The following is a 26,447-nucleotide window of genomic DNA, read 5'->3' on the forward strand; positions in this document are numbered from 1 at the left end:
CCCCCCCCCCAAAACTGAAATCCTGGCTACGCTACTGACGCCCTGGACGTATAAAATGGCTTCTCGAATATTGTGTTCTCTACCTATCTTATGTACGTTGCCTAGCGACAGTGACTCTATATATATTGGTGTTCTGTGCTCTATGCACTTAATCTTGGTGACAGCACGTTGGATTGTCATATCCCAATGCACGTTTTCCGATGGTTTTTCGTTCATAACTCACCAACGAAAGCGAAAATGAAAATTCCGGCTTCGAGGTGCATTAGGACCCCTTTCCATCTACCTATGTTCACAATTTCAGATCTCTGCGTGCTGTAGATTTTGCTGGTCATCGCGCACAGACAGACAGACAGACAGACAGACAGACAGACAGACAGACAGACAGACAGACAGACAGACAGACAGACAGACAGACAGACACTTCCTTTTATAATTATAGATATATACACACCCAGTATAAGCAAAATACATAACATCTCGAAACATTGAACCAATCTGTTCTTAATTGAAACTATGATCATATCACTCTCCTTAGTGACAGGCTGAGTGGCTCAGACAGCTGAAGCGCTGGCCTTTTGTCCTCAACTTGGCAGGTTCGATCCTGGCTCAGTTCGGTGGTATTTGAAGGTGCGCAAATATTATTATAACTCCCCTTCATCTAAAAGCTGATTGAGTACGTGGCCAAAACATGGCGGCTGGACTGTACTTTGCCACTCTACAGAGCGTAGTCTCCGTAAGCACGGCCAACTTGATGCGTTGGGCTAGGTAGGTCCTTACCACCGGAGATTTTGCGTCTACGACTGCACTCTTACGGCGACTTGAAGATATATTGGTATTCGCGCCCAAAGACTTCAATCTTCGCCTTCCTGTGTTATCCAGTTGACTAAACGAAGTTATATTTTAGGGTCATACGTGAGTGACCAGTAGACTTAATACGTTTTGTGCTGTCCTACGTATAAACATATCATGAGTGTTTTTCCTATAAATCAAGACGTTTTATTAGGCAAGAAGAGAATAAGAAGACTAAACGAAGTTAAACTAGAGACATAGAACAGGCCAAGCAGTAGAAGAGATCGAGTCGGCGGTGTTGGAAGTTGTTTATGTTTTCGCAGTTATGAAGTTGTTTATGTTTTCGCAGTTATCACAACAAACATTTTAAACTGTATTGAAGGTTTATCAATGATAATACGAGTTATTTAGTGTGGATCTCATGTAGAGAATCATTTATCAGATCTGGATTATATTTTATTCAGAGTGGGGAAAATGGTGTAAAATATGGATCGTTTATGTAGGTTATGTACTGGAAATGTGTTGTCTATGGAATTCTTGGATTTGCTTGAAAACATTGATTTGATGGAAAAAGTAGAGAAACACCTACAAATTAAGGTAAATTTGAACTGTATTGGAGCTTTTGTAACACCATACGCCTATAGCTTAATTGTTTGATCTATGAACGTGTTTCATTTAGCAAAATATTATTAAGAGCATTACGTTATTAAACTATTTTTAATAACCCGATTTGGTTAAACACTAGAACAGCGGCTCCCATTAGCATTCACAGGAAGCTATCGCATGTCGACGACCGGTGATGTATGTGTGTTCATATAGGCCTACACACACTTCTGAACCAGGTTGAATTCTTTTGCCAGTTGAATGGTGATTAATCATTACACATCCTATTGACGTCCGAAACGGGGGAGGAGCTTACGGTCAACTGTTTCCAATATGGCGGCGAGATAGTGACGGGAAATAAATACGACAGTGATCGGGTGTGCGTCTGCAGGATTTATTAAGTGTTCAAAATGTCTTTGGTGTCGTATGCGCAACTGTTGAGAGTTGTCGGAGATTTCACGTGTCCATTAGTGGAAGGGGAAGACATATTCAAGCGTAATTACTTGATATCTGTAGGTAAAAAGTTTGAAACAGAAGATGACACTAGTGTTGTATCGTTGTGTTTACAATTATCCCACATCGATTCAAAACCCCACAAAGTTAATGTTGTCTTGAACAAAGGGAGTGAAAATGTGAAGTGCAACTGTACATGTAAAGCGGGTTTGTCAGAGAAATGTTACCGTTGACGCGCTAATTCACCTTAACAGTTAAGCTGCCGTAGTTTTCCACTATTAGAGGTTATGGAGTAATTTCTTGTTGATTTGGTCCATGCCAAAGCCTTAGCCAGGTGACGGTGGAGTTACCTGTCTTGTAAACTGTAATCCTGGGGAAGAAATAAAATAATAATTCTACTAAGTAAATGTTGTAAAGCAAATAAATCCTAGGCTTTATACAGGCTTGTGTTGGAACAGCCCACATCCTAATCTTAATATTCTTCCATATTTACCATCAGCATAAAAGTTAGAACTTAGAACCGACAATAAATTATAACTACCTACAGAATATGCAGAGCAAAGTTTGAAAATTATAATTTAAGAGTACTATAACCTCTACAGACACAGCTGTTTGGGGTTGAAGAATACTTGGTTTGTCCAATTCTACCAAGTAATTAGGTTATGGCTTCTAATTTATGATGACCGGGCGAGTTGGCCGTGCGGTTAGGAGCGAGCAGCTGTGAGCTCGCATCCGGGAGATAGTGGGTTCGAACCCCACTGTCGGCAGCCCTGAAGATGGTTTTCCGTGGTTTCCCAAATGCTGGGGCTGTACCTTAATTAAGGCCACGGCCGCTTCCTTCCCATTCCTAGACCTTTCCTGTCCCATCGTCGCCATAAGACCTATCTGTGTCGGTGTGATGTAAAACAAATAGCAATAAAAGCTAATTTATGATTTGCAAAATACTACATATTTTCTTTCATTGATAAGTATTTTACAGGCAATTTAAATGCAGTGCTTAATTACTACCAGTTAAAGATATTACTACTCACACGTAAATAGTTAATTTTCTGCCTGCTGTTCCACATGTGAAGAAGTTTACAAAGAGCGGATTACATTCTATGTGCGGCACAGAAGTATTAGGCTACAAGTTTATCAGTATTTTTGATGTAGCTAAATCTTTGTGAATACAAATTAGAGACAATAACTATCAATGAGTACAATAAACAGTACCGGTACATATGCTGTGGAAAGAAGTCATCTTCACGAGAATGCAGACTGCACACTGTCATGTATCGCGTAACGCGTTTTCCAATTGACAGCGCGGAAGCCCATCTTTCTCTCTGAACTTTTTGTATAGGAAAGTAGTGAAGAGATTTCGCATCCGTTTTATACGATTTGCAACCATATACAGAGCAGTACCTCCTCAAATTTGACAATTTTCTTTCTGTTTTCATCACGATGTTAATGCTTCGCCATGTAAATAATCCTCACCAGTCACTATGTTGCAGCTTCAACATTCTACCACGTGGCTGCGCCATCCAACTTTTCTGACGTCAATCTGCTTATACACTATAAATAGAGGAATAGCTGTAAACAAATGAAGTCTTAACATCTTAATGCCTTGCTTTGCATGGCATATTGTACATCCAATCAGTCTTTCACCACTGATCTGCGTTTAGGCATAAGGTGTATTGCCTATAGGGCGAATTCCTTATTTGTTTACCTAGTCTACCCCCTGTGCGAGGGGGACGCAGACGAAGAATACACCCACGGTATCCCCTATCTGTCGTAAGAGGTGACTAAAAGGGTCGACTTTGGCATGGACAAGGATTGTAGCTTGGTATCTTGTGTTGGACCTCCTGTGGATTGGAGAGGCTGAATACATTCACAGGTAATCCCTGCCTGTCGTAGAAGGCGACTGAGAGGGTCATGTAGCCATCGTCCCCTCTTTATTTTTTAATTTTTTGAGGATTAGTTGTAGACCGATTCAAAATTCTTGATGTGCTTGCTGCTTGGAGATGGGCCTCTTACGTGTGCAATTACACCTGAAAGCCTGCTTGTAACCACTCAGGAAGCACCATGTACCCGTGCAGTAATATCCATCTGACAACACAGGTCCCTGTACAGCCGAATGCCAGAAGGACATATTATTAATTGTTTTTAATTTTATCTCTATATTTATTACTTTGTATTATTGGCACACTTTATCTTTTTGCATTTACACCCTAGTGCTGAATTGGTCGACCTCAGCAATCTTCTAGATTCGTACTGGCAACCTTTAAAACACAAACTATGAATCGCTTAAGCATCGTTGTGCGACATCTGGCATACACTTTATGTACTAGTACTGTTGTTGTTTACACAGCAAAGCCAAACTATAGAATTCATGCTAGGAACAAGATTCGCATCGAGAAATGTTATATAATGTGTATGTGACACAGTTGTTGGCTTAAGATAATAACGATTTAGAAACTTCATATCGCGCGGCTGTGAGCTTGCATCCGGAAGATAGTAGGTTCGAATCCCACTATCGACAGCCCTGAAGATGGTTTTCCGTGGTTTCCCATTTTCACACCAGGCAAATGCTGGGGCTGTACCTTAATTAAGGCCACGGCCGCTTCCTTCCAACTCCTAGGCCTTTCCTATCCCATCGTCGCCATAAGACCTATCTGTGTCGGTGCGACGTAAAGCCCCTAGCAAAAAAAAAAAAAAACTTCATATCGATCAGTCATATTCTCGATTCAATTCAGATTTCATTTTCATTCAGTTGGCAGCACTACCAGAACCGGGACAGCTCCCTCCTTACTCCTCATCCCCGTACACAAATGCATCCAGATAAAGTGTGCCGATGATATATGCTATGAGGTACATGCTTCGACAAGGTGGTTTTTACCTTGGCTGCTTGGTTTGGCTACAGAGGCCCTTGATTGGAGTGAGTGGCATTCGGGGAGGATGATTCCGCGTATGGCTACGGAACGTCTTCAGCCTGCCCAAGTCGGTCCCCTGCCAAAGTTGTTAACTTGTGATTCCGTGAGGGGTTCAACCCCCTGGAAACAAGTCCAGCGTGAAGGAATGGGATCCAGCTTTCCTAGGTTTCTGGTTGCTGCAAGAACTGATGGTAGTGACTTCAGGCTGGTAAAGTCTATTTTATTCAGCAGACACATCGAAGGTGACTATGGCGAACTGAAAGATATGAAGAAAATGCACAACGGTAGTTTGTTGCCTCAGACGCGCACTGCCGTGCAAGCTGATCGGTTGCTGAAGTGCGACCACTTTGGCGATATTCCCATCAAAGTTTTTCTTTTTTTACAAGTTGCTTTACATCGCACCGACACAGATAGGTCTTATGGCAACGATGGGATAGGAAGGGGCCAGGAGTGGGAATGAAGCATCCATGGCCTTTATTAACGTACAGCCCCAGCAGTCTAAGCAGCCGAATGCTGGTTCCCCTGTTTCGGTGGAATACACACGGTGATCTCTGTGAAAGTGATGTTTTACCCATTGTTCTTACTTTGTTGAAACTGAAATCCATCAATGTTCTTCCTCGATGGATTCTTAAACATGCTGATTGGCCGAAGTTCACATAACTTGCTGCCTTTAACGATGTGACCACACGGAGTGTAGACGGCGATATCAATTACATAACACAGGTTATTCTTGCTGCTGCTGAGGAGTCCACCCCATTATTTTCAGGGACTCCTCGCCGAAAACTCGTTCCTTGGTGGAACGAAGAAATTGCAGCAGCTATGAAAGAAAGCCGTCTTGCTCATAAACGCTATCGTAGGCAGCCTACTTTGGCCAATTTGATAACATTTAAGAAACTCCATGCTAAGGCGCGAGTTTTTATTTGCCAGAGTAAGAAACCTTCCTGGGAGAGATGTGTCGTCTATGACGTCACATACTCTGTCATCTCAAGTGTGGACTAAACTTCGATGTATTTCAGGTATCCAAGGATCATCTTCAGTACGAGGAATTTCCATCGCAGGCAGTATCGTCACTGAACCGCTCTTGATTGCTAACCATCTAGCCAGTCATTTCACGGATGTGTCTGGCTCTGGGAATTACCATCGTGATTTCCGCGCTCTGTTGCAGGAGGCAGAACGTCATCACCTTAGTTTTGCCACTCAAGCTTCAGAGGATTATAATATGCCCTTTACGGAGTGGGAACTCCGCAGCGCGTTGGCGCTTTGCAAGGACACGTCTCCTGGACCAGACAATGTCCATTTAACCAGATGTTGAAACACCTTAGTGAGGATGGTCTGTTATATCTCCTTCATGTGTTCAACTGAATCTGGATAGAGGGTGAGTTTCCATCTCATTGGCGAGAGGGCATAGTAATTCCTGTCCTCAAGCCTGACAAAAATCCTAAGTATGCAAGAAGTTACAGACCTATTTGTCTTACTAACTGTTTGTGTAAGCTATTTAAGAGGATGGTAAATCGCCGACTTGTATATAGTCTGGAGAAACAAGGACTTTTGTCCGAGTACCAATGTGGTTTTCGAGCCGCTCGCTCGACCACTGACCACTTGGTACTCCTGGAGAGTTCTATTCAGGGTGAATTTCTCTGCAAAAAGCATTTGGTGGCTCTTTTCTTTGGCTTAGAAAGGGCCTGTGATACCACATGGCAATATGGTATCCTATCAGTCCTGCAACAATGTATCCGAGGTAACTTGCCAGTATTTATTGCAAATTTTTTGTCCATCTGTCTGTTCCGTGTCTGAGTAGGGAGGGCATATTTGCAAGACCATGTTCAAGAAAATGGAGTCCCACAGGGATGGGTTGTTAGTGTCACTCTGTTCGCGATTGCATAAAAAATATTGGGTGGTGTGAATAAAAATGAGCACGCACTCTTTACTCGCGAATTTAGAGCAGGCACTCGCAATGAGGTGAATAAAAACTGCCTGTCGGAAGCAGTCACTCACAACAGACCTGTGACCTTGAGCACACACTCCGGTCGCTCGAGTGACAGAGTGGGCGCTCCTGATTTCTGGTGAATAAAGATAAAGCAGGCACTCTTTCCGGTAAGCGCCTGCTCATGTTTCCATGAGCTAACTCAGTAGGTGACTCCAAATGATAGTGTCAAGTTCAATAACATGGCAGAGGTAATGGTGGCGGTTAATCAGAAAAGAAAATTATATAAACTTTGCAGAGAATCATCTCAGCTTGATTACAGAGTGCTATAAAGGTCCAGTAAGGAGCATGCTGAAGAGCCTCCGTGGCTCAGACGGCAGCGCGCTGGCCTTTCACCTTTGGGTTCCGTGGTTCAAATCTCGGCCTCTCCATGTGGGATTTGTGCTGGACAAAGCAGAGGCAGGACAGGTTTTTATCCGGGTACTCCAGTTTTTCCTGTCATCTTTCATTCCAGCAGCACTCTCCACTATAATTATATTTCATCTGTCAATCATTAATCATTGCCGCAGAATAGTGTGACAGATTTTGGCAGCTGGCACAATTCCTATCCTCACCGCTTCATTCATTCCATTTGTGATCCGGTCAGATGACTGGAAACAGGCTGTGGATTTTCAAGGAGCATGCTGAATGGTTAGCGGAGCATTTCTTTGGGGACCCCAAAGAAACAAGAAGTGGTGCACTAACAAATAAAGAAAAAATGTAAATATTCTTGCAATGTTGGTGACCCTGGGTTTTAGAGTGGAGTTGGTGAAGACATCTCGGAGAACTGTGTCAAAAACATTTACGCAGGTTTTGACATGAACAGAAGTGAAAGCAGATTGATTATTAGATAAAATTCCAACAAATGTTGCTTAGATGCAGCAAGCACGGGCTAAGTGGCAAGAACGTTTGAGCTTCCCTTATGCTGTCGGAACTGTAGACTGTACTCATGGACAAATTCTGAAGCCACTTGTTCATGGGAATAACTACATTTACAGAAAAGGCGTCCCTAGCATAAATGTACAGGCCACTTGCAATGGAAAGGAAGAATTCAACCATTGTAGATGTATTACGGCCTGACTCTGTCTATGACTCCCGAATTTGGAGAAACTCCAATGTTTGCAAAGTTATGACGACTCTGTAGGAAGTCGAAGGGATGACAACTTGATTACGTCACGCCGACACAGATAGGTCTTATGGCGACTATGGGATAGGAATGGCGTAGGAGTAGAAAGAGAGCGGCCGTAGCCTTAATTAAGATACAACCCCGTCATTTGCCTGGTGTGAAAATAGGAAAAAACGGAAAACCATCTTCTGGGCTGCCGACAATGGGGGTCGAACCCACTATCTCCTGATTGCTGGATACTGGCCGCACTTAAGCGACTGCAGCTATCGAGCTTAGTCTACGAAGGTTCATCTCACTTTATACCCATACTTCATTTCCCGTACGCTGTAATTCTACTTTATATTTCAGTCTTGTTATGTTTTGTAATTTTTTACAAACAGTTGTTGGACGGAAATTCTTCTCTTTCTACCACTTTTCCCACCACTGTGGGGTCCTGGCTGCGAATTGTGTCGCACATGTGGATTTGGTCCAGTTTTACAGCTGGATGCTCTTCCTGACACCACCCCTAGATGGAGGGATGTAATCACTATTGCGTGTTTCTGTGATGGTTGGTAGCGTAGTGTGCTGTGCGAATATGAAGAGGAATGTGTTTAGACAAACACAAACACTCAGTCTCCGGGCGAGAAGAATTAGTCAGAGGCGATTAAAATCCCCGACCCAGCTGGGACCCTCTGAACCGAAGGTCTCAATGCTGACCATTCAGCCAATCAGACAGTTGTTGGACGGAAAGGTTTAAGTTAAATTTAGCGAGTAGCTCACACAACTGCATTTATTGCACTTGTCTTCTTGTGCTTGTTATCTGCTAACTGTGACTTTGAAAACATAATTGTATGTTCCTTTAAAATGGAGATAAAAGCGGACTGGAATGCCCCACTGTCATCTGCCATGTTGAGCATTGAAATAGCCGGAAGTCATCAAAGTTTTATCACAGTCTAAGGTGTTATATACATGGCACGTGCACGACGTTGATCAGTGACACTGAGTGGCTGCTCCAGACACTCGAGTGTACGCTGTGCTTCAGCTCTACATTTTTATTCACCGCAAATGCTGAGTTGAAGCTCATCGGCAGGGGGACACTCAGGCACTCATTGAGCTTAGACCAATTTTTATTCACACCACCTTTTTTGCTGCTGCTGGTTCAGCAGTAATACCGTTGCTATATGTGGATGATTTTGCTGTGTATTATAGCTCGCATGATATGGTAGTTGCAGAGCAACAATTGCAGCAAGCAATTAGGAGAGTGGAACAGTGGACTTGAGAACATGGCTTTCAGTTTTCAACCGCAAAGACCTGTATTGTGCACTTTTGTCAGAAGCACTCGCATCCTGAGCTTTATTTAGGAAATGTTGCTCTTCCCGTAGTTGACACTTACTGATTTTTTGGGTTCCTTTTCGATAGCAAATTATCATGGGAGCCACATATGCGGCAGTACAAGTGCAGTGCACTAAGATATTGAATATTTTGAAGTTTCTTAGCAGTAATTGGGGGAGGGGGGTGGGGTTGATTGCACGATACTCCTAAGATTTTATTGGGCGCATATTTTATCCAGGTTAGACTACGGCAGTGCAGCACGTGGCTCAGCAAGGCAAAGTGTCCTTACAAAACTGAATAGCATCCACCATAGTGGGGTTAGGTTGGCAACGGGAGCTTTTCGTACAAGTCTCATTGCTAGCCTGCTCGCTAAATCTGGTGTGCCACCTTTACATCTGAGGTGCCAGCAAATGCTTCTGTCCTATGCAGCAAATTTGCGACAGATGCCACTTCACTCAAGCCATCCTTGCGTATTCCACAGTAGAAACCGCCAGCTGCGCGCTGCTTATATTCGAGCAGCGTAGCTGGTTGGAATACGCTTGAATAGCAGTCTCAGCTTTTTTGATGTACTTTCGGTTCCCTGCCTTGTTAGACAACCAAGTGGGGTACCTCCATGGATAATATGACGATCTGAAATAATCCTGGATCTGCACACTGGCCCGAAGGAAAACACGGACCCTTCGATTTATCGGAGGCTCTTCCTGTCCATTGTTGGCCGGTATCTAGGTTCAGTCATCGTTTACACAGATGGTTTGCGGGCAGAAACAAAAATGGGCTGTGCGTTCGTTGTCGACAATGATAGGTTTCTTTTTGCTCTCCCGGAAATCTGTAGTATGTACACAGCAAAGCTCTATGCTATTTGTGAAGTCTGCGGTATGCACTGTCCGATGAGCACGGACACTTTCTGCTGTGTACTTACTCCTTGAGCTCGCTACAGTCTATTGATACCTGTTTTCCTTGGCACTGTCTGGTGCTATTAAAGAAACTACTGTATTTATGCTAATAATCCCCGGATATTTTTTAAAAACAAAATTGGGGTGCGGGTTTTATTTGCGTCAAGGTTGGCAACACGTTCCTGCTCACGTAGTTTTTGGTGTTGGGTGTACAGTTATGCTTTGTGTAACTGCAGATGGAAAAAAACTGCCCCCATTTGTCATATTTAAACAGAAAACAATTCAGACGTTTAATTTAAAACCGTTTACATTTAAAAAATAGTATTTTACAGAGTAATTTAAATTTAAAAGATTCTCCATGTCATGATAGAATGTGTCTTCCGGAACGTGCAGGAGTATCTTTCCACACTTTCACTTCAGTGTGTCGACAGTATGTTTCATAGTTGCTAAGTTCCAGTGAAATCGTAATTCTTTTGTATTAACGTTTTAAGGAACGCCACAATATCACGTAAGAGGCAGTGTGCGGAGAAGCAGAATCCGCAAACACTGGGAATGCCGTCAGTTGACGAAAAAGCGTGGCTCATAATTATAATCAATTCGTACACACCGAACAATATCGTCAATGCCATTGAAACTGCATTTTTGTAATGCCTAGCCCAAACAGACTTTTTCTTGCACTGTATTGCAATGCAGGCAGAAGCGAAAGATCTCCTCCCCTCGACATTGGAAAGTTCGATAAACCACGAAATTTTAAGGGCGTCTGGCACTTTCCGTGCAAGTATAAGGCATCTGAAAACGCAAAGAGTATGGTAATCCAAAAAATAAAGCACTTGCACAGGGGAGCCAGCATAATTTGTCCTCGTCTTTGAATCGTGTTTTTTTCTTTCGTCGCGTTAGGTTACGTTTGCTTGTGAGTTATCCAAGTGCATTACTTGAATACTGTAAATGCACCTTGTTAGATACCTGTCAGAAATAGTTCTTTTCCGTGGCATTTGAAAGGCTTAAACTGTGATTCAGTGTTAATTGCATGGAGTAACGGGTCTTAGAATTTTTTATGACGCGACAAGGGTTGGCATTTCCGAAGTACGAGTTGGCGGTTAATTCGAAATCCGATTTTTGTGTCCCAACGACTTCGACTTAACGAGGTTCTACTGTATTGCAAAACTAACATCCGAGTTCACCAGTGTGTCTGTTTCAAGATTTTACATTGCACGAAAAGAATTATTCCCCACCGGTCGTGTTAATATCCAAGAAAAAGAGACCGCGTGTGAAAAGTTGTTTAGACGTAGAGTGTGACAAATTTGTAAGTAATTTAAGAAAGGATTCTAGTGATGCAAGAGACAACGAATCTTCCGATCTACAGGGAATCAAACCCGTTTCAAGTTCAGATTAATGAAATACCTAGGCCTACTTGCTAATTTTCATGGCAAATACATTTTATAGCAGTGATAATGTATTTTTATTATCTCAAATATGTTCAAGCAAAGCAGCTATATCCGTAAATTTATACGGTCATATTTGCGTACAGACCACGTGGACCTCACGGAGTGATATGAAATGTTAGTTTATGCCTACGTTACTCTTTTGATGGAAGGAATTTTAGTTAATTTCAGTTTTTTCACCGAGCTCGATAGCTGCAGTCGCTTAAGTGCGGCCAGTATCCAGTATTTGGAAGATGTGGGTTAGTACCCCGCTGTCGGCAGCCCTGAACATGGTTTTCCGTGGTTTCCCATTTTCACACCAGGCAAATGCAGAGGGTGTACCTTAATTAAGGCCACGGCCGCTTCCTTCTCACTCCTTGCCCCTTCCTCTCCCATCGTCGCCATAAGGCCTGTCTATGTTGGTGTGACGTAAAGCAGCTTGTAAAAAAAAAAATCAGTTTTTCAAAATGAGCCTTCCTAAAATTAGGCTGCGGGGAATATTCGCGTAAATACAGTATTTAAAATAGTTTATGTTTGGTTCACCTTGTCAACACACTTTTAACGATTGAAAAAAAAATTAAAAAATCATACATGTTTCGGGAACAATATCCATTCCCTTCATCACCAAAAATAAGGCATTGCGAATTAGTTCCACTGATTATTTTAAATTCACTATCATTATTCATCTTCATTTGTTTTAAATTCTAGTCAGTGGTTACATTTTAAAATTTTAATTATCGTATCATGCCGTCCGTATCGTACCATTAGAGGCTGATGACCTTAGATGTTAAGCCCCTTTAAACAGCAAGCATCATCATCATCATCGTGTTTACCTAGTCTTGAACGATTTCAAAGAAGTTGGAACTTTATCGAAGATCTCTCTTTGGTAAATTATTCCAATCTCTAATTCTTCCCGTAAACAAATATTTATTTACTTATTTATTTATTCTTGACTTTCGTTAGTGGCAAAGTTAGGGCCCAGGCCCTCTTTTACACTTAATCACTTTCAAAAATATTTAAAAGTATAAACATAAAAATAAAAGCAAGACATAGTATTGTACAAAAAACTAAATAAGTTACCAAATATCTGCCCAAATTTGTGCTCTTCAATTTCAGCTTTATCTTCGTATTGCTTTTCCTGCTTTCAAAATGTTCACTCAAACTTGTTCATCTTCTAATCTCATTTCAAGCTATCCCTCTGTTGACATCTTGGAACATACCACAGTGACTATATTAATACAGTGTGGCCAAGTCCATGCGGCAACCATGTTCGTCCCAACCACTCCAAAAGCTGATTGTATCACGGCAAGGTTAGAGGCAAAGGAACCAAAGAAAATATGAATAAATTAAAACAAAACACACTGAACCTCATAATTATAATGTCTATTACATATTTATTACTTTCTGAAAACCGTAGAAGTAGTTATTGGGACGTAAAGCAAATAACATTATTATTTATTACTTGACAAAGCAGGAAAATAATGAACTAGAAGACACATGTAATAATATCCAATTTCTCTATGAGGTTGACAGCATGTTTACACAGATTGCATGAGCTTATAACTGATTGTACTGTAGACTACATACAAACTCCACACCGTATGTACATACGTTATTTGAGAACAGGCTTTATTTACAATAAATAGATGGTAGCGCTAGCTCACAAGTTTTTCGATGCCGGATAATGCTCAATGGAAAGAAGTCCCTCGAACATTCGGCTTTCATAATCGAGGTGGAGAGGCGACATAGATGATTCGCAGCAATTGAAATACATCAGTCAGTTTTTCTGTTATTGCATAAACGTTTCCGGTGTTAATTTCTTCAGTATATACAGCGTCATTCAATGAGACAAGGCCACTTCAACATACAATGACCAGATGGATTATCTTCAGCATTTTTCCCCTACACAGGTTTAATTATTGTGCATTATTCCCTATCTGCCCAAACCTTCTGTTACATTCTTCCCTTACGAGGTTTGTCCGGAAAATACGTATAAATCCGTCGGGGTGACGTATCACGTATCGTGGAGGCGCCGCCAGGTGGCACTACTGTTGTCGCCAATCTTCTCAACGCTCAGTTCGAGTCGGAGAGCTCTGCGTGTCAGTAGCAGTGTGCGGCTGCTTGTTGAAAGTTACCCGTTTTCACCTGCCGTCGGTATGGAGCTCTCTCTGATTGAGGAACAGCGCATCAACATCAAGTCTCAGAGCTCGTGTGGCCCGAGTTCGACCGGATTTGGCACAAGGGGGCAGGTGGATCCTTCATCACGACAATACGCCCGCTCACACGTCGCTCGTTGTGCGTGAGTTTTTGGCCCGAAGCTCAATCACTGTAACAGACCACTCGCCTTATTCACCCGATTTAGCCCCTTGTGACTTCTTTCTGTTCCCGAAATGCAAAATGGTGCGTCGGGGGCGGCACTTGGGTGATGTGGAAGCCATCAAGGGAGAAACGACACGGCAGCTGAACAGCATCACAACTGAAGACTTTCAACAATGTTATCAACAGTGGAAACGGCGTTGGCAGAAGTGCATCTTGTCTCAGGGAGAGTACTTTGAAGGGGACCATATTGTAATACCTGAATAATTGTCAAATAAAGTTATTATTCAACTTTTATACGTATTTTCCGGACAAACCTCGTATAACAGTGGTGTAATGTTTGTAATCGACTCTGAAGTGTGTGATTGAAGTGAAATCTAAGATAAACGTGATCTGTGAAGTGTTAGAGGTGACCATAAGACGTATGTATCAAATTGGTGAAGGTGGTGAATTATCCCAGAATGATTAAAAGTGAGTGCCCAATGTTATTAACTACTTGCATGCACATTTTTAGTTATGCAGTCAAAAGTTAAGCTGGTACGTTTGACAAAATTCCCCACAGTATTTTGTATCTTACACATTGATAAATTTAATAATAATTCTATTTGCTTTACGTCACACTAGCACAGATAGGTCGTATGACAATGATGGGACAGGAAAAGCCTAGGAATGGGAAGGAAGTGGCCGTGGCCTTAATTAAGATACGCCCCAGCATTTGCCTGGTGTGAAAATGGGAAACCACGAAAACCCTCTTCAGGAGTACTGAGATGGTTCGAACCCATTATCTCCCGGATGCAAGCTCACAGCTGCGCGCCCCTAACCGCACCGCCACCTCATCCGGTAATTGATATATTTAGTTCGTCGAAAGAATTTTTGTCACCTTAGTGTATCAAACACTATTTATATTACAGATGCATGGGCTGCCACATATTTGCTGCTAATGATAGTTTTACTTTTCTTTCTTCTGTCAAATACATTTTTTAGCCTAAATACAATGTACCTCATTATGAATACAAATTATGACAGTCAAGCACTGGAATTGCAGAAATTTCGTTCTTCACATTAGATACCAGAAACCTTTTTATGTCAATAGACATGCTTTGTGATTTCAATAGATCAGTGTAGTTAGAAAACAATGCTGCCATTTCTAATACAGATTGAAATGTAAACTCATTTACAAACCATAATGTACTCTCTTTGAAACATTTAATTTGAGTTAATCTCTCGTAAGGTAAGCCATAGGGCTCTGAACTACCTAAGCTCTTTAAACATTTCTCACAGTGCCTGGAATTATTCTTAATGCTCTTAATTAGATAACCCAGCAAACAATACAGAGAATGAGAATTCTTTTCACTGGAGGTCAAGATTAGGCTTGATTTGCTGAAATGTTGAAGTACTTCAGGTTTTTGCACTTTAACTTTCTGCTGACACTCTATTTGCTTAGTGCCCTCAGGAAAATCTTTTACAGCCTACCTGTCATCCTTCCCATAGCTTCCTTTTCTCACATCCTTCATGCATTGAGAGATCGTGGTCAACTGCAAGTTATGTTTGAACTGTAATGCTGTAGGGAGAGGTTGCTTTGCTTTTACAAGTGAAAATATCCTCTAATGAATCTTGTGGGAACCTGGAAGTTAGAACAAAATCATACTGGTACACATTCAGTAACACAGCCTGCAACTCAAGTATGGATTTTGTGCAAGGAATAATTCCAGTTTGTACAGGTTTCCAAGCAACTCTCACTCCTATTTTGAGATTAGAAAAAATGTCCACAAAATGGTTGAGGAAGGAAATATTTTCATTATATGCATCAGAATCATGTTTACTGAATGCTATGGTTCTGCTACTAGAAGTCACAAGTGCAAAACATTTTTCATTCAAATCTACGAACCAAGTGGTAGTGTAAAATTTTGGACAATTTAATTCTTCAGCCAGGAACTCCAGAGCACTATTGACAGAATGAAATTAATACCTGCATCTTATTGAAGTGAGATGGGTACATATCTTCTTTAGTAAGTTTTGGTGCTAACTTGAAATTGAATTTCTGTTGGTATGCAATTAGTTCCTCTAAATGTGATACCTTGACTTGAACAGAGCGTAGGCCATATTCTTCAGCAGATGTGGGTTAGTGATCACTTTGTTAATTGAGCATGCCTTTAATATTCATGAAAAGGTGAACTGGATCTGGAACGACATAGTATTTCTTGTTTTCATCACTACAATGCAAGATATAATTAACTACCGTATTGTGACATTCAGCGGTTACACCGACACTCCTCCAAAATTCTTTATTTGGTGCACCTATATCGGACACTACTGACAAAATATTAAGACCTAATTTTTTGGGCGTGGGATTTTCATTATCAAGTCTGAAATAATATTTGCATACACAGCACCGTATGTACTGACTCCAGCAAAAAAGTATTGTTTCCAACTACTTGATAATCCACCAAACATAAACACAAAAGCACGTGTAATTTGCCCGGTATGACCCGGTTAAGCGACTCGCGGTGAATGCATTGCTTGAATTATCAGATTCATTCCCTGGTATAATGGCCATTTCATCCCATTATTAAAATAAATTGTTTTTCTTCACTTTTATTTTGGGGAACTTAATAACACCCTCTAGAATGCTAGGCTGAAAAGGAATATTCTGAAGCAATTATTGAGGCAAGAAAATTATGGCAATGGTGTTACATCTCAGAATTCTTTTCCCATCCTCTTGTACTTTTCCCCACATTCCCACTTCAAAGTGTGCCTAGGGACATAAAAATAACATGCTGGTCATTCCAGCCGACTATATTGTGGGTACTTAGATTACCTTTAAAAAAATGTAGTATTACGGACTTACTTCACATGAACGCGATGCGTCATTGGGAGACCACCATTCTCTTTTAATCATAGCAGCCCATTGCATTATTTGAATTGGATCCCTGGGAACTGTGACTGTGGTGCCTCTAAGCAGACCATCAAACGTATTATCACTGAGTGTCCAAAAAGAAAGTACAGTGGCGACATTAGTTATTTTGCTTGTGCGTTTGCACAGACAATTATATAAACAGCCTGGACGTAACAATATAGTTCGCTTTCCAAAATCATGTATGTATGTTGCAACCCTACCACCTTCGCCATTGCCCCATAGAACCACATGACAGCATGATAATCCCCATAATATCGGGCTACAGCCATATAGCACCATACGCCAAGGCGTTCGATGGTGTGGGACCTTTTTAGTCTAGAGTCAAATGCCACCTCATCTAGAATTATCATTATCATTATAGACTGTTATGCCTTTCAGCATTCAGTCTGCAAGCCTCTGAGAATTTACTCAATTTGCAACTAGTGTTGTGGCCTCATTTAGTTCTATACCTGTTATCTTTAAATCGTTTGAAACCGAGTCTAACCAACGTCGTCTTGGTCTCCCTCTACTTCTCTTACCCTCCATAGCAGAGTCCCTTATTCTCCTAGGTAACCTATCCTCCTCCATTCGCCTCACATGACCCCACCACCGAAGCCGGTTTATGCGTACAGCTTCATCCATCGAGTTCATTCCTAAATTAGCCTTTATCTCCTCATTCTGAGTACTCTCCTGCCATTGTTCCCACCTGTTTGTACCAGCAATCATTCTTGCTACTTTCATGTCTGTTACTTCTAACTTATGAATAAGATATCCTGAGTCCACCCAGTTTTCGCTCCCGTAAAGCAAAGTTGGTCTGAAAACAGACCGATGTAAAGATAGTTTCATCTGGGAGCTGACTTCATTCTTACAGAATACTGCTGATCACAACTGCGAGCTCACTGCATTAGCTTTACTACACCTTGATTCAATCTCACTTACTATATTACCATCTTGGGAGAACACACAACCTAAATACTTGAAATTATCGACCTGTTCTAGCTTTGTACCACCAATCTGACATTCAATTCTGTTGGATTTCTTACCTACTGACATCAATTTAGTCTTCGAGAGGCTAATTTTCATACCATACTTAATGCACCTATTTTCAAGTTCCAAGATATTAGACTGCAGGCTTTCGGCACAGTCTGCCAATAAGACCAAGTCGTCAGCATAGGCCAAACTGCTTACTACATTTCCACCTAACTGAATCCCTCCCTGCCATTTTATACCTTTCAGCAGATGATCCATGTAAACTACGAACAGCAAAGGTGAAAGATTACAGCCTTGTCTAACTCCTGTAAGTACCCATTCTACCATCAATTCTCACTGAAGCCCAATTGTCAACATAAATGCCTTTGATTGATTTTAATAATCTACCTTTAATTCCATAGTCCGCCAGTATAGTGAACATCTTTTCCCTCGGTACCCTGTCATATGCTTTCTCTAGATCTACAAAACATAAACACAACTGCCTATTCCTCTCGTAGAATTTTTTCAATTACCTGTTGCATACTGAAAATCTGATCCTGACAGCCTCTCTGTGGTCTGAAACCACACTGGTTTTCATCCAAACTTCCTCTCACTGGGCGAGTTGGCCGTGCGCGTAGAGGCGCGCGGCTGTGAGCATGCATCCGGGAGATAGTAGGTTCGAATCCCACTATCGGCAGCCCTGAAGATGGTTTTCCGTGGTTTCCCATTTTCTCACCAGGCAAATGCTGGGGCTGTACCTTAATTAAGGCCACGGCCGCTTCCTTCCAACTCCTAGGCCTTTCCTATCCCATCGTCGCCATAAGACCTATCTGTGTCGGTGCGACGTAAAGCCCCTAGCAAAAAAAAAAAAAAAAAAAAAACCTTCCTCTCAACAGCTGATCGCAACCTCCCTTCCAAGATGCCAGTGAATACTTTGCCTTTTATACTAATCAATGAGATACCTTGATAGTTGTTGCAATCCTTCCTGTTCCCTTGCTTATAGATAGGTGCAATTACCCCTACTGCTTTTGTCGAATCTGAAGGTACCTTACCAACACTCCACGCTAATTTTACTACTCTATGAAGCCATTTCATTCCTGCCTTCCCACTATACTTCACCATTTCAGGTCTAATTTCATCTATTCCTGCTGCCTTATGACAATGGAGTTTATTTACTATCCTTTCCACTTCCTCAAGCATAATTTCACCAACATCATTTTCCTCCTCCCCATGAGCTTGGCTGTATGCAACACCACCATGATGATTTCCTTTTACATTGAGAAGATGTTCAAAATATTCCCTTCACCTCTCCAGTGATTCCCTGCGATCTATTATGAGTTCACCTGAATTACTCAAAACACTGTTCATTTCCTTTTTCCCTCCCTTCCTAAGATTCTTTATTACTGTCCAGAAAGGTTTCCCTGCTGCTTGACCTAGCCTTTCCAGGTTATTACCAAAATCTTCCCATGACTTCTTTTTGGATTCAACAACTATTTGTTTCGCTCTGATTCTTTCATCTACGTACAAATCCCTGTCTGCCTAAGCCCTTGTTTGGAGCCATTTCTGATAAGCCTTCTTTTTACATTTACAGGCTGCTCTTACTTCATCATTCCACCAAGATGTTCGCCTTTTCCCATCTTTACACACAGTTGTTTTTAGGCATTCCCTTGTTGTTTCTACTACAGCATCCCTGTATGCCACCCATTCACTTTCTATATCCTGAACCTGCTTACTGTCTACTGTTCGAAACTTCTCACTAATCATATCCATGTACTTCTGTCTAATTTCCTCGCCCTGGAGATTTTCTAGAAAAAAAACGAAAAAAGATCATCTTCAAAATGATGGGTGAGCAAAAGCTCTTTCGACCGTGCAAGGATCAACTGCACTCCTCCGTTCCATAGAATCAAACCAACGGCCTCCCAGGCCCACGGTGCGTTCGCAACAAAAGATCAAAATATAACACATAACTAGCTTAAAGGCATAAATGAACGGAAGGAAATTTAGGATGCAATGTTTTCCGGCAAATGACAGGCAAACAAAAGTTTAATTACCTATTTATTAATCCTTGATAAATCATAATTAATTGAAATTAACCCTGAATAATTATAATATAATCAAAATAGAATATACAATGTCCGATGGACTAAATACAAATTTTTGAAATATCGAAGTTGATTTCTCCATTCCCTTATCTGACATGATAAGTATTACATTGAAATTGGTATAACATATATTTTAAAAAAATCAGAAATATCCTTGTAAATCCGACAGTTATCATTACTAACTTTCTTCACTATTAGAAGAAATAATTATCTATACAAAACAAAAAATTGAAGATAACTTGGAGTGGTCGCCTAACTAATTAAATATACTACCAAATAAGTAAACAAAGAAATAAGCAAACACTAGTCGATAAAATCATAATCATCAAAAAAATTTACTGATGTTGGGTCCAGACATCGAACCCACATTACAATGAATCCAATGACAAAATAATGAGATAGAGCTTGTTTTGTCATCCAAATAAAAATGTAAAACACAACTTAAAGAGCGTATTTAAAAAATATATGTACACATATTTTAAAAGGAACTGTAAACAATATACACATGCAACTGGCTATATAATGAAAAAGAAAAATAAATTGTGTGACAAGGAAAATCCAAGGTCTGCCTCAGAGTTCGAACCGATGATAACCAGGATGACATCGACAAACGGGTCTATAAAAACTCCCTTTCTCAGTTATTCATAAGGTCAACAAATCAATAATAATACTGGCATTCCAGTTATTTAATTTAGAGAATTAAACATGAAAGAGTTGAAAGAATCCTTTTAAATGTAGTTGGTTTATGCAAACTTTCCTGCATTCAGACTTAGTGGACAGGCTTGAACAATACACTTGGCAGTGACCCTTTTCAAGGGGATTGCTCACTCTCCCTTCTCTAAATCATAAATCTTACTATGTCTGACCACACCAAATAATGGCCGACCGCTAAATACTTCTTGCCATCAACTCAAGGCGAGACCAAATCGTCTCCCTTAAAATATATCATGGAAAATAATATCGTTTCAACTGATATCCTCACATCATATTCCAAAGCTCCACTGGCTTATTAATTTACTGCCCCATTACAATTCTTTAATTCAATATCAAGCCACTATTCATCTTCTCAATTTCACATCCATAGATTTAGAATACCCGGGTTCACATCCATCCGGCTACAAAAATTATCTCAGCTTATGTTTTCCTACAGCTTGAACTCAGACACACACAAAAAAAAAATCAAATATGGATTTAAACATATCCATAATGTTATTCTCATATACAGAAAGGAAAATACTTGACATTAAAGGAAAACACTTATCTCAATGGGAGGGCGTTTGTTCGTTGTCCAGGCTTGTCACAAGTTACGCATATAATTAATACAGCCATCTACATATTATTATCATGCAAATTACGTGAAAATAGGAGTGCCTTCCTATCTTCATGGTACAAGCCGATAGTTCATTTTGAAGACACAGTCACCATGCATTACCACAATATGCTTCAATATCCCGTAAATACACTGACTGACAGAGCAAATGCAACACCAAGAAGGAGTGGTCAGAACTTTATGCCAATTGCAGGGTAGACTGACGTCACTGAGGTATGCTCATGATGTGAAATGCACCGCTGTGCTGCGCACGTAGCGAACGATAAATGGGACACGGCGTTGGCGAATGGCCCACTTCGTACCGTGATTTCTCAGCCGACAGTCATTGTAGAACGTGTTGTCGTGTGCCACAGGGCACGTGTATAGCTAAGAATGCCAGGCCGCCGTCAACGGAGGCATTTCCAGCAGACAGACGACTTTACGAGGGGTATGGTGATCGGGCTGAGAAGGGCAGGTTGGTCGCTTCGTCAAATCGCAGCCGATACCCATAGGGATGTGTCCACGGTGCAGCGCCTGTGGCGAAGATGGTTGGCGCAGGGACATGTGGCACGTGCGAGGGGTCCAGGCGCAGCCCGAGTGACGTCAGCACGCGAGGATCGGCGCATCCGCCGCCAAGCGGTGGCAGCCCCGCACGCCACGTCAACCCCCATTCTTCAGCATGTGCAAGACACTCTGGCTGTTCCAATATCGACCAGAACAATTTCCCGTCGATTGGTTGAAGGAGGCATGCACTCCCGGCGTCTGCTCAGAAGACTACCATTGACTCCACAGCATAGACGTGCATGCCTTGCATGGTGCCGGGCTAGTGCGACTTGGATGAGGGAATGGCGGAACGTCGTGTTCTCCGATGAGTCACGCTTCTGTTCTGTCAGTGATAGTCACCGCAGACGAGTGTGGCGTCAGCGTGGAGAAAGGTCAAATCCGGCAGTAACTGTGGAGCGCCTTACCGCTAGACAATGCGGCATCATGGTTTGGGGCGCTATTGCATATGATTCCACGTCACCTCTAGTGCGTATTCAAGGCACGTTAAATGCCCACCGCTACGTGCAGCATGTGCAGCATGTGCTGCGGCCGGTGGCACTCCCGTACCTTCAGGGGCTGCCCAATGCTCTGTTTCAGCAGGATAATGCCCGCCCACACACTGCTTGCATCTCCCAACAGGCTCTACGAGGTGTACAGATGCTTCCGTGGCCAGCGTACTCTCCGGATCTCTCACCAATCGAACACGTGTGGGATCTCATTGGACGCCGTTTGCAAACTCTGCCCCAGCCTCGTACGGACGACCAACTGTGGCAAATGGTTGACAGAGAATGGAGAACCATCCCTCAGGACACCATCCGCACTCTTATTGACTCTGTACCTCGACGTGTTTCTGCGTGCATCGCCGCTCGCGGTGGTCCTACATCCTACTGAGTCGATGCCGTGCGCATTGTGTAACCTGCATATCGATTTGAAATAAACATCAATTTTTCGTCCGTGCCGTCTCTGTTTTTTCCCCAACTTTCATCCCTTTCGAACCACTCCTTCTTGGTGTTGCATTTGCTCTGTCAGTCAGTGTAAAATATACATATCACGGTTTGAAATTATCAATAATACAATCTACATTTCCTTCACCTAATCTAAGCACTCTCAGACTAACTAATATTTTTCCATTAAATTACGTACATGCATTACATTACATATATTTTTCATGCCCGAAATTTTAGCCATGTAATAAGACTTTCAATTCCATCTAGAATATAAACGATATGAAGACCACTCACAAGTTCTCTCTCTAATTCAAGAATACATGCAATTTACATTTGTAACCTAATTTATGTGATCTACATATTATATAACCGTGCATTTATTTAGATAAAATTTTATATTTTTGTACTTCTCGTCATGTCGTGAAATCCATGGCTCGGGCCCAGGATAAAGGCCCTTTATCGTCGCTTAAGCTCTCATGGCGCTGATGTTGGTCACAGGTTCGTATCCACTGCTGCTGAGCACGTTCATAATCCCGTTGTTCTCTTCTGCACTGTAACAACTTTAATGATGCTGAAATATGTTGCGTCACTCAAACACAATTTTTTTTAAAACTGTAACACAGTTCTTGCGGTCACGTTACTTAAACACTTTCAATATTATAACTTGGACAAGGTTTATCACACCTCGTATTTGCAAAATGTATATTTTTACTTTCAAATACAAGTAAGGTCAGAACACCAGCGAACCGTGGGTCTGCCTTGAATCTTTCGCGTCAAGTGGATGTTGTTGCAAGTGATAAAAATCATTGTTATCGTATTGAAGATACTGAATGTAGGACGCTAAAAGGTTTGTTTTTTCCACCTATTCAATACATATGTATTGAAGATACTGAATGTAGGACGCTAAAAGGTTTGTTTTTTCCACCTATTCAATACATATAAATTTTATAAATTAGGAATTTATTATTGATTCCACTTGAGACATGTTTCGCCCTTCATTGAGGGCATCATCAGTCAAAATGTCACCTCAAGGTAAAAAATCTGGTAACTGGTTAGTAGTTAACATGTACAAATTAATACATATTACATTAATACATATTACATTATTACATTAATACATATTATACATTATACATTAATACATATTATTAATTTTTGTAATTGTATTAATAATATGTATTAATTTGTACATGTCAACTACAGTACTAACTAGTTACCAGATTTTTTACCTTGAGGTGATATTTTGACTGATGATGCCCTCAATGAAGGGCGAAACATGTCTCAAGTGGAATCAATAATAAATTCCTAATTTATAAAATTTATATATATTGAATAGGTGGAAAAAACAAATCTTTTAGCGTCCTACAAGTGGATGTTGTGTCGACATGGCCACCCTTTTTATAACCTAAGCCCTACACGCACAATAGACGGCGGTCAGTCCCCACCATTTTTTAAAATTAATAGTTCTACATGTCGTATGACATCGGTAATGCGCTCAAATGTCACACTCAGACTTTTAAGTAGTCTTGTTATGTGCAAAAACTGCATTGATCGGCCGTTTATTTAAAATTTATTATCAAAATAATGCCTTTACAGAATCCCCCGTGATGATTCTGCGTACATAGTTAGCTTGGTGACGCTCTCGTAGTTATATAATGAGATGATCACGTATTTTTCCACACGTCAACATTTTATAAACAACTCGAATTTTGGCAGAGGTCTATTATGAAAACATATGACATCCCGAGGTTTCCTATACTAATTGTTATGCATATCTCGAAATCATACCATACAAATGAAGGTTGCAAGTTGGCATTGCCGCGTTTCGGCCAATTTTTTTTTGCGGGTGGAGGTATTAGTATTGATTTTCTTTCCTTGTCATTTTTCATCCCTCTCTCTCTCTATCTGGGGATTCCTTCAGTTACGACGGAGTCGTGTTTACCAAGTTAGAAGTGTTGTGTAAGCATGTGCAACCTAATGCAACTTTCTGTAATATGTACTGCCTAAAATAATTAATAAATAAATATGTACATGACCAATACAGTCACAATGTATTATATCTGTAAAGCCATATGCTAAATAAATAAATCATTCACAAAAAGCCTTATCTGTGATTCCAGTTCTTTACTCATCATTTATGTGTAAGAAAACATTAAAGTCCAATAATGCTGCCTTGTAAACTCTCTATTAATCATTACAGGATCAGATAATGAAATAAACAATCAAACAAACAAACCGTATGTCAGTACAGCTCTAACGGTCCTTGGCCTACCAAGTGACTGTTGTTCAGCCCGAAGGTCTGCAAATTATGAAGTGATGTAGGGTTGGTTGACGAATCCTCTCTGCCGTTATTCTTGTTTTTCTAGGCAGGTGTCACCGTCTTGATGTCGGATAGCTTCTCAATTGTAATCGCATCTTAGGCTGAGCGGACCTCGAACCAATCCTTGGGTCCAGGAAAAAGTCCATGACCTGTTACGGAATCGAATCTGAGGCCTCTAGGTGAGAGGCAGGCACAATACCCCTAGACCATGGGGCCGGCCAGATAATGCCACATCTACTCTTAATTCTTTGAGTTCTGTTTTCTAGAAATGTAACCATCTTGGCATCCCAGAAGTTGGAGTTGCTAGCTATCCGATCTCCCAACAAGCTCAGATTAATTTAGAAGACAACTGCCATGTGGCGGTCCTCTTTCTGGTATTCTTAGAGAGAGGCCTTTGTTTTGTGTAGGCTGAGGATAGATCATGGAAGATCTACACACTCTTACCTCCTAAAGAGGGAAGCCCCCCTGTGTGTTCTTGCGTTGCCAAATTCACGGAGTGTACAGGTCTCTGACATAAGATGGAACCTTGGTCCGCAGCAGTCGCTCAAACTCATACGAGGTGGTAATGGGAAAACTGCTGATCTTGTCATTTGCTTTCTGTGTGAAAGTGGGTTAATCAAGGGCTTCTAAATTTCAGGTTTTCAATGTCCTTTTCGGCTTAATACATTTTTTAATATCTTAATTCATTTTAAAATTACTCCCGCCGCTTAATTTGTTCAATGTTGATAAACTTAACCATAATAGGTATTATGTTTGATCCTGTATCACCTAGACAATATTTCCGTCCATGGACTCATGATCGGAGCTCGAGGCACAATCCCTAAATTTATTGTGCAGCTATAGGATTCTCTCGGTCTCAGCCGGACACGACATCGCTATCGCCGCAATACGAGGTTCAGTGACCATACTCCGTAATCATCTGTACAACATCTGAAGAAATGTATTGCAAATTTACTCCTGAGCCTTGTGGTGATTTTTCTACCTGGCCCACTAGCAAAGTCAACAATAACTTAGAAGACAAAATAACTGTGTAGTCGACATACTTTGTCCTTGTGGCAGCCTCCGCATGGGGGAAGTTGTAGTAATAATAATAATAATAATAATAATAATAAATCTATTACAGAACTATTTAAATTAGTTTTACTGGTGAAGGGAATGGATGTGTTTCCTGAAACATGTATGGTAAAATAAACAGTTTTCTATCATTATAAGGTGTATTAACAAGGCGGACTCAAGTAAAACTATTTTAAATAGTTCTGTAATAGATTAATTTTTTCAGAGAGGGTGGTTATATAGTTGTACTTCCTCTTAAAAACAACAATCACTGCCATCTTTCTCACTGTGGTACAATATTGCTAGTTAAGTGTTAGGTTTCAATCCAGCATTCTTGAGTATTGGAGGCAAGCACCCAACCAGTGGCATAATTCATCCAGCCTATCCCTTCTAGACTCCAAATCCAAATAATAAAAGTGCTCTGGAAGAAACTCGAAAAAGGTAGGTTAAACTCCTGAGAAACGTGTGGAGTATAAAAATCCTTGCGAATGGAAGTAAATGATCACATTGACATGTCATAACTG

At 41.0% G+C, this 26,447-nt stretch overlaps 1 protein-coding gene across 1 annotated transcript in view; it reads left to right on the top strand.

The window, feature by feature from the left end:
- Positions 1–1,121: 1,121 nt before the first annotated feature.
- The window catches only part of LOC136858077 (uncharacterized), a 151,695-nt gene continuing 126,369 nt past the window's right edge, over positions 1,122–26,447 (top strand). The window contains exon 1 of the mRNA XM_068225412.1: positions 1,122–1,386. Coding sequence (XP_068081513.1) covers positions 1,276–1,386 — 111 coding nt within the window. The 5' untranslated portion in view covers positions 1,122–1,275. The remainder of the gene's footprint in view (positions 1,387–26,447) is intronic.

The sequence above is a fragment of the Anabrus simplex genome, chromosome 1 (genome assembly GCF_040414725.1).
Source record: "Anabrus simplex isolate iqAnaSimp1 chromosome 1, ASM4041472v1, whole genome shotgun sequence".
NCBI lineage: Eukaryota > Metazoa > Arthropoda > Insecta > Orthoptera > Tettigoniidae > Anabrus > Anabrus simplex.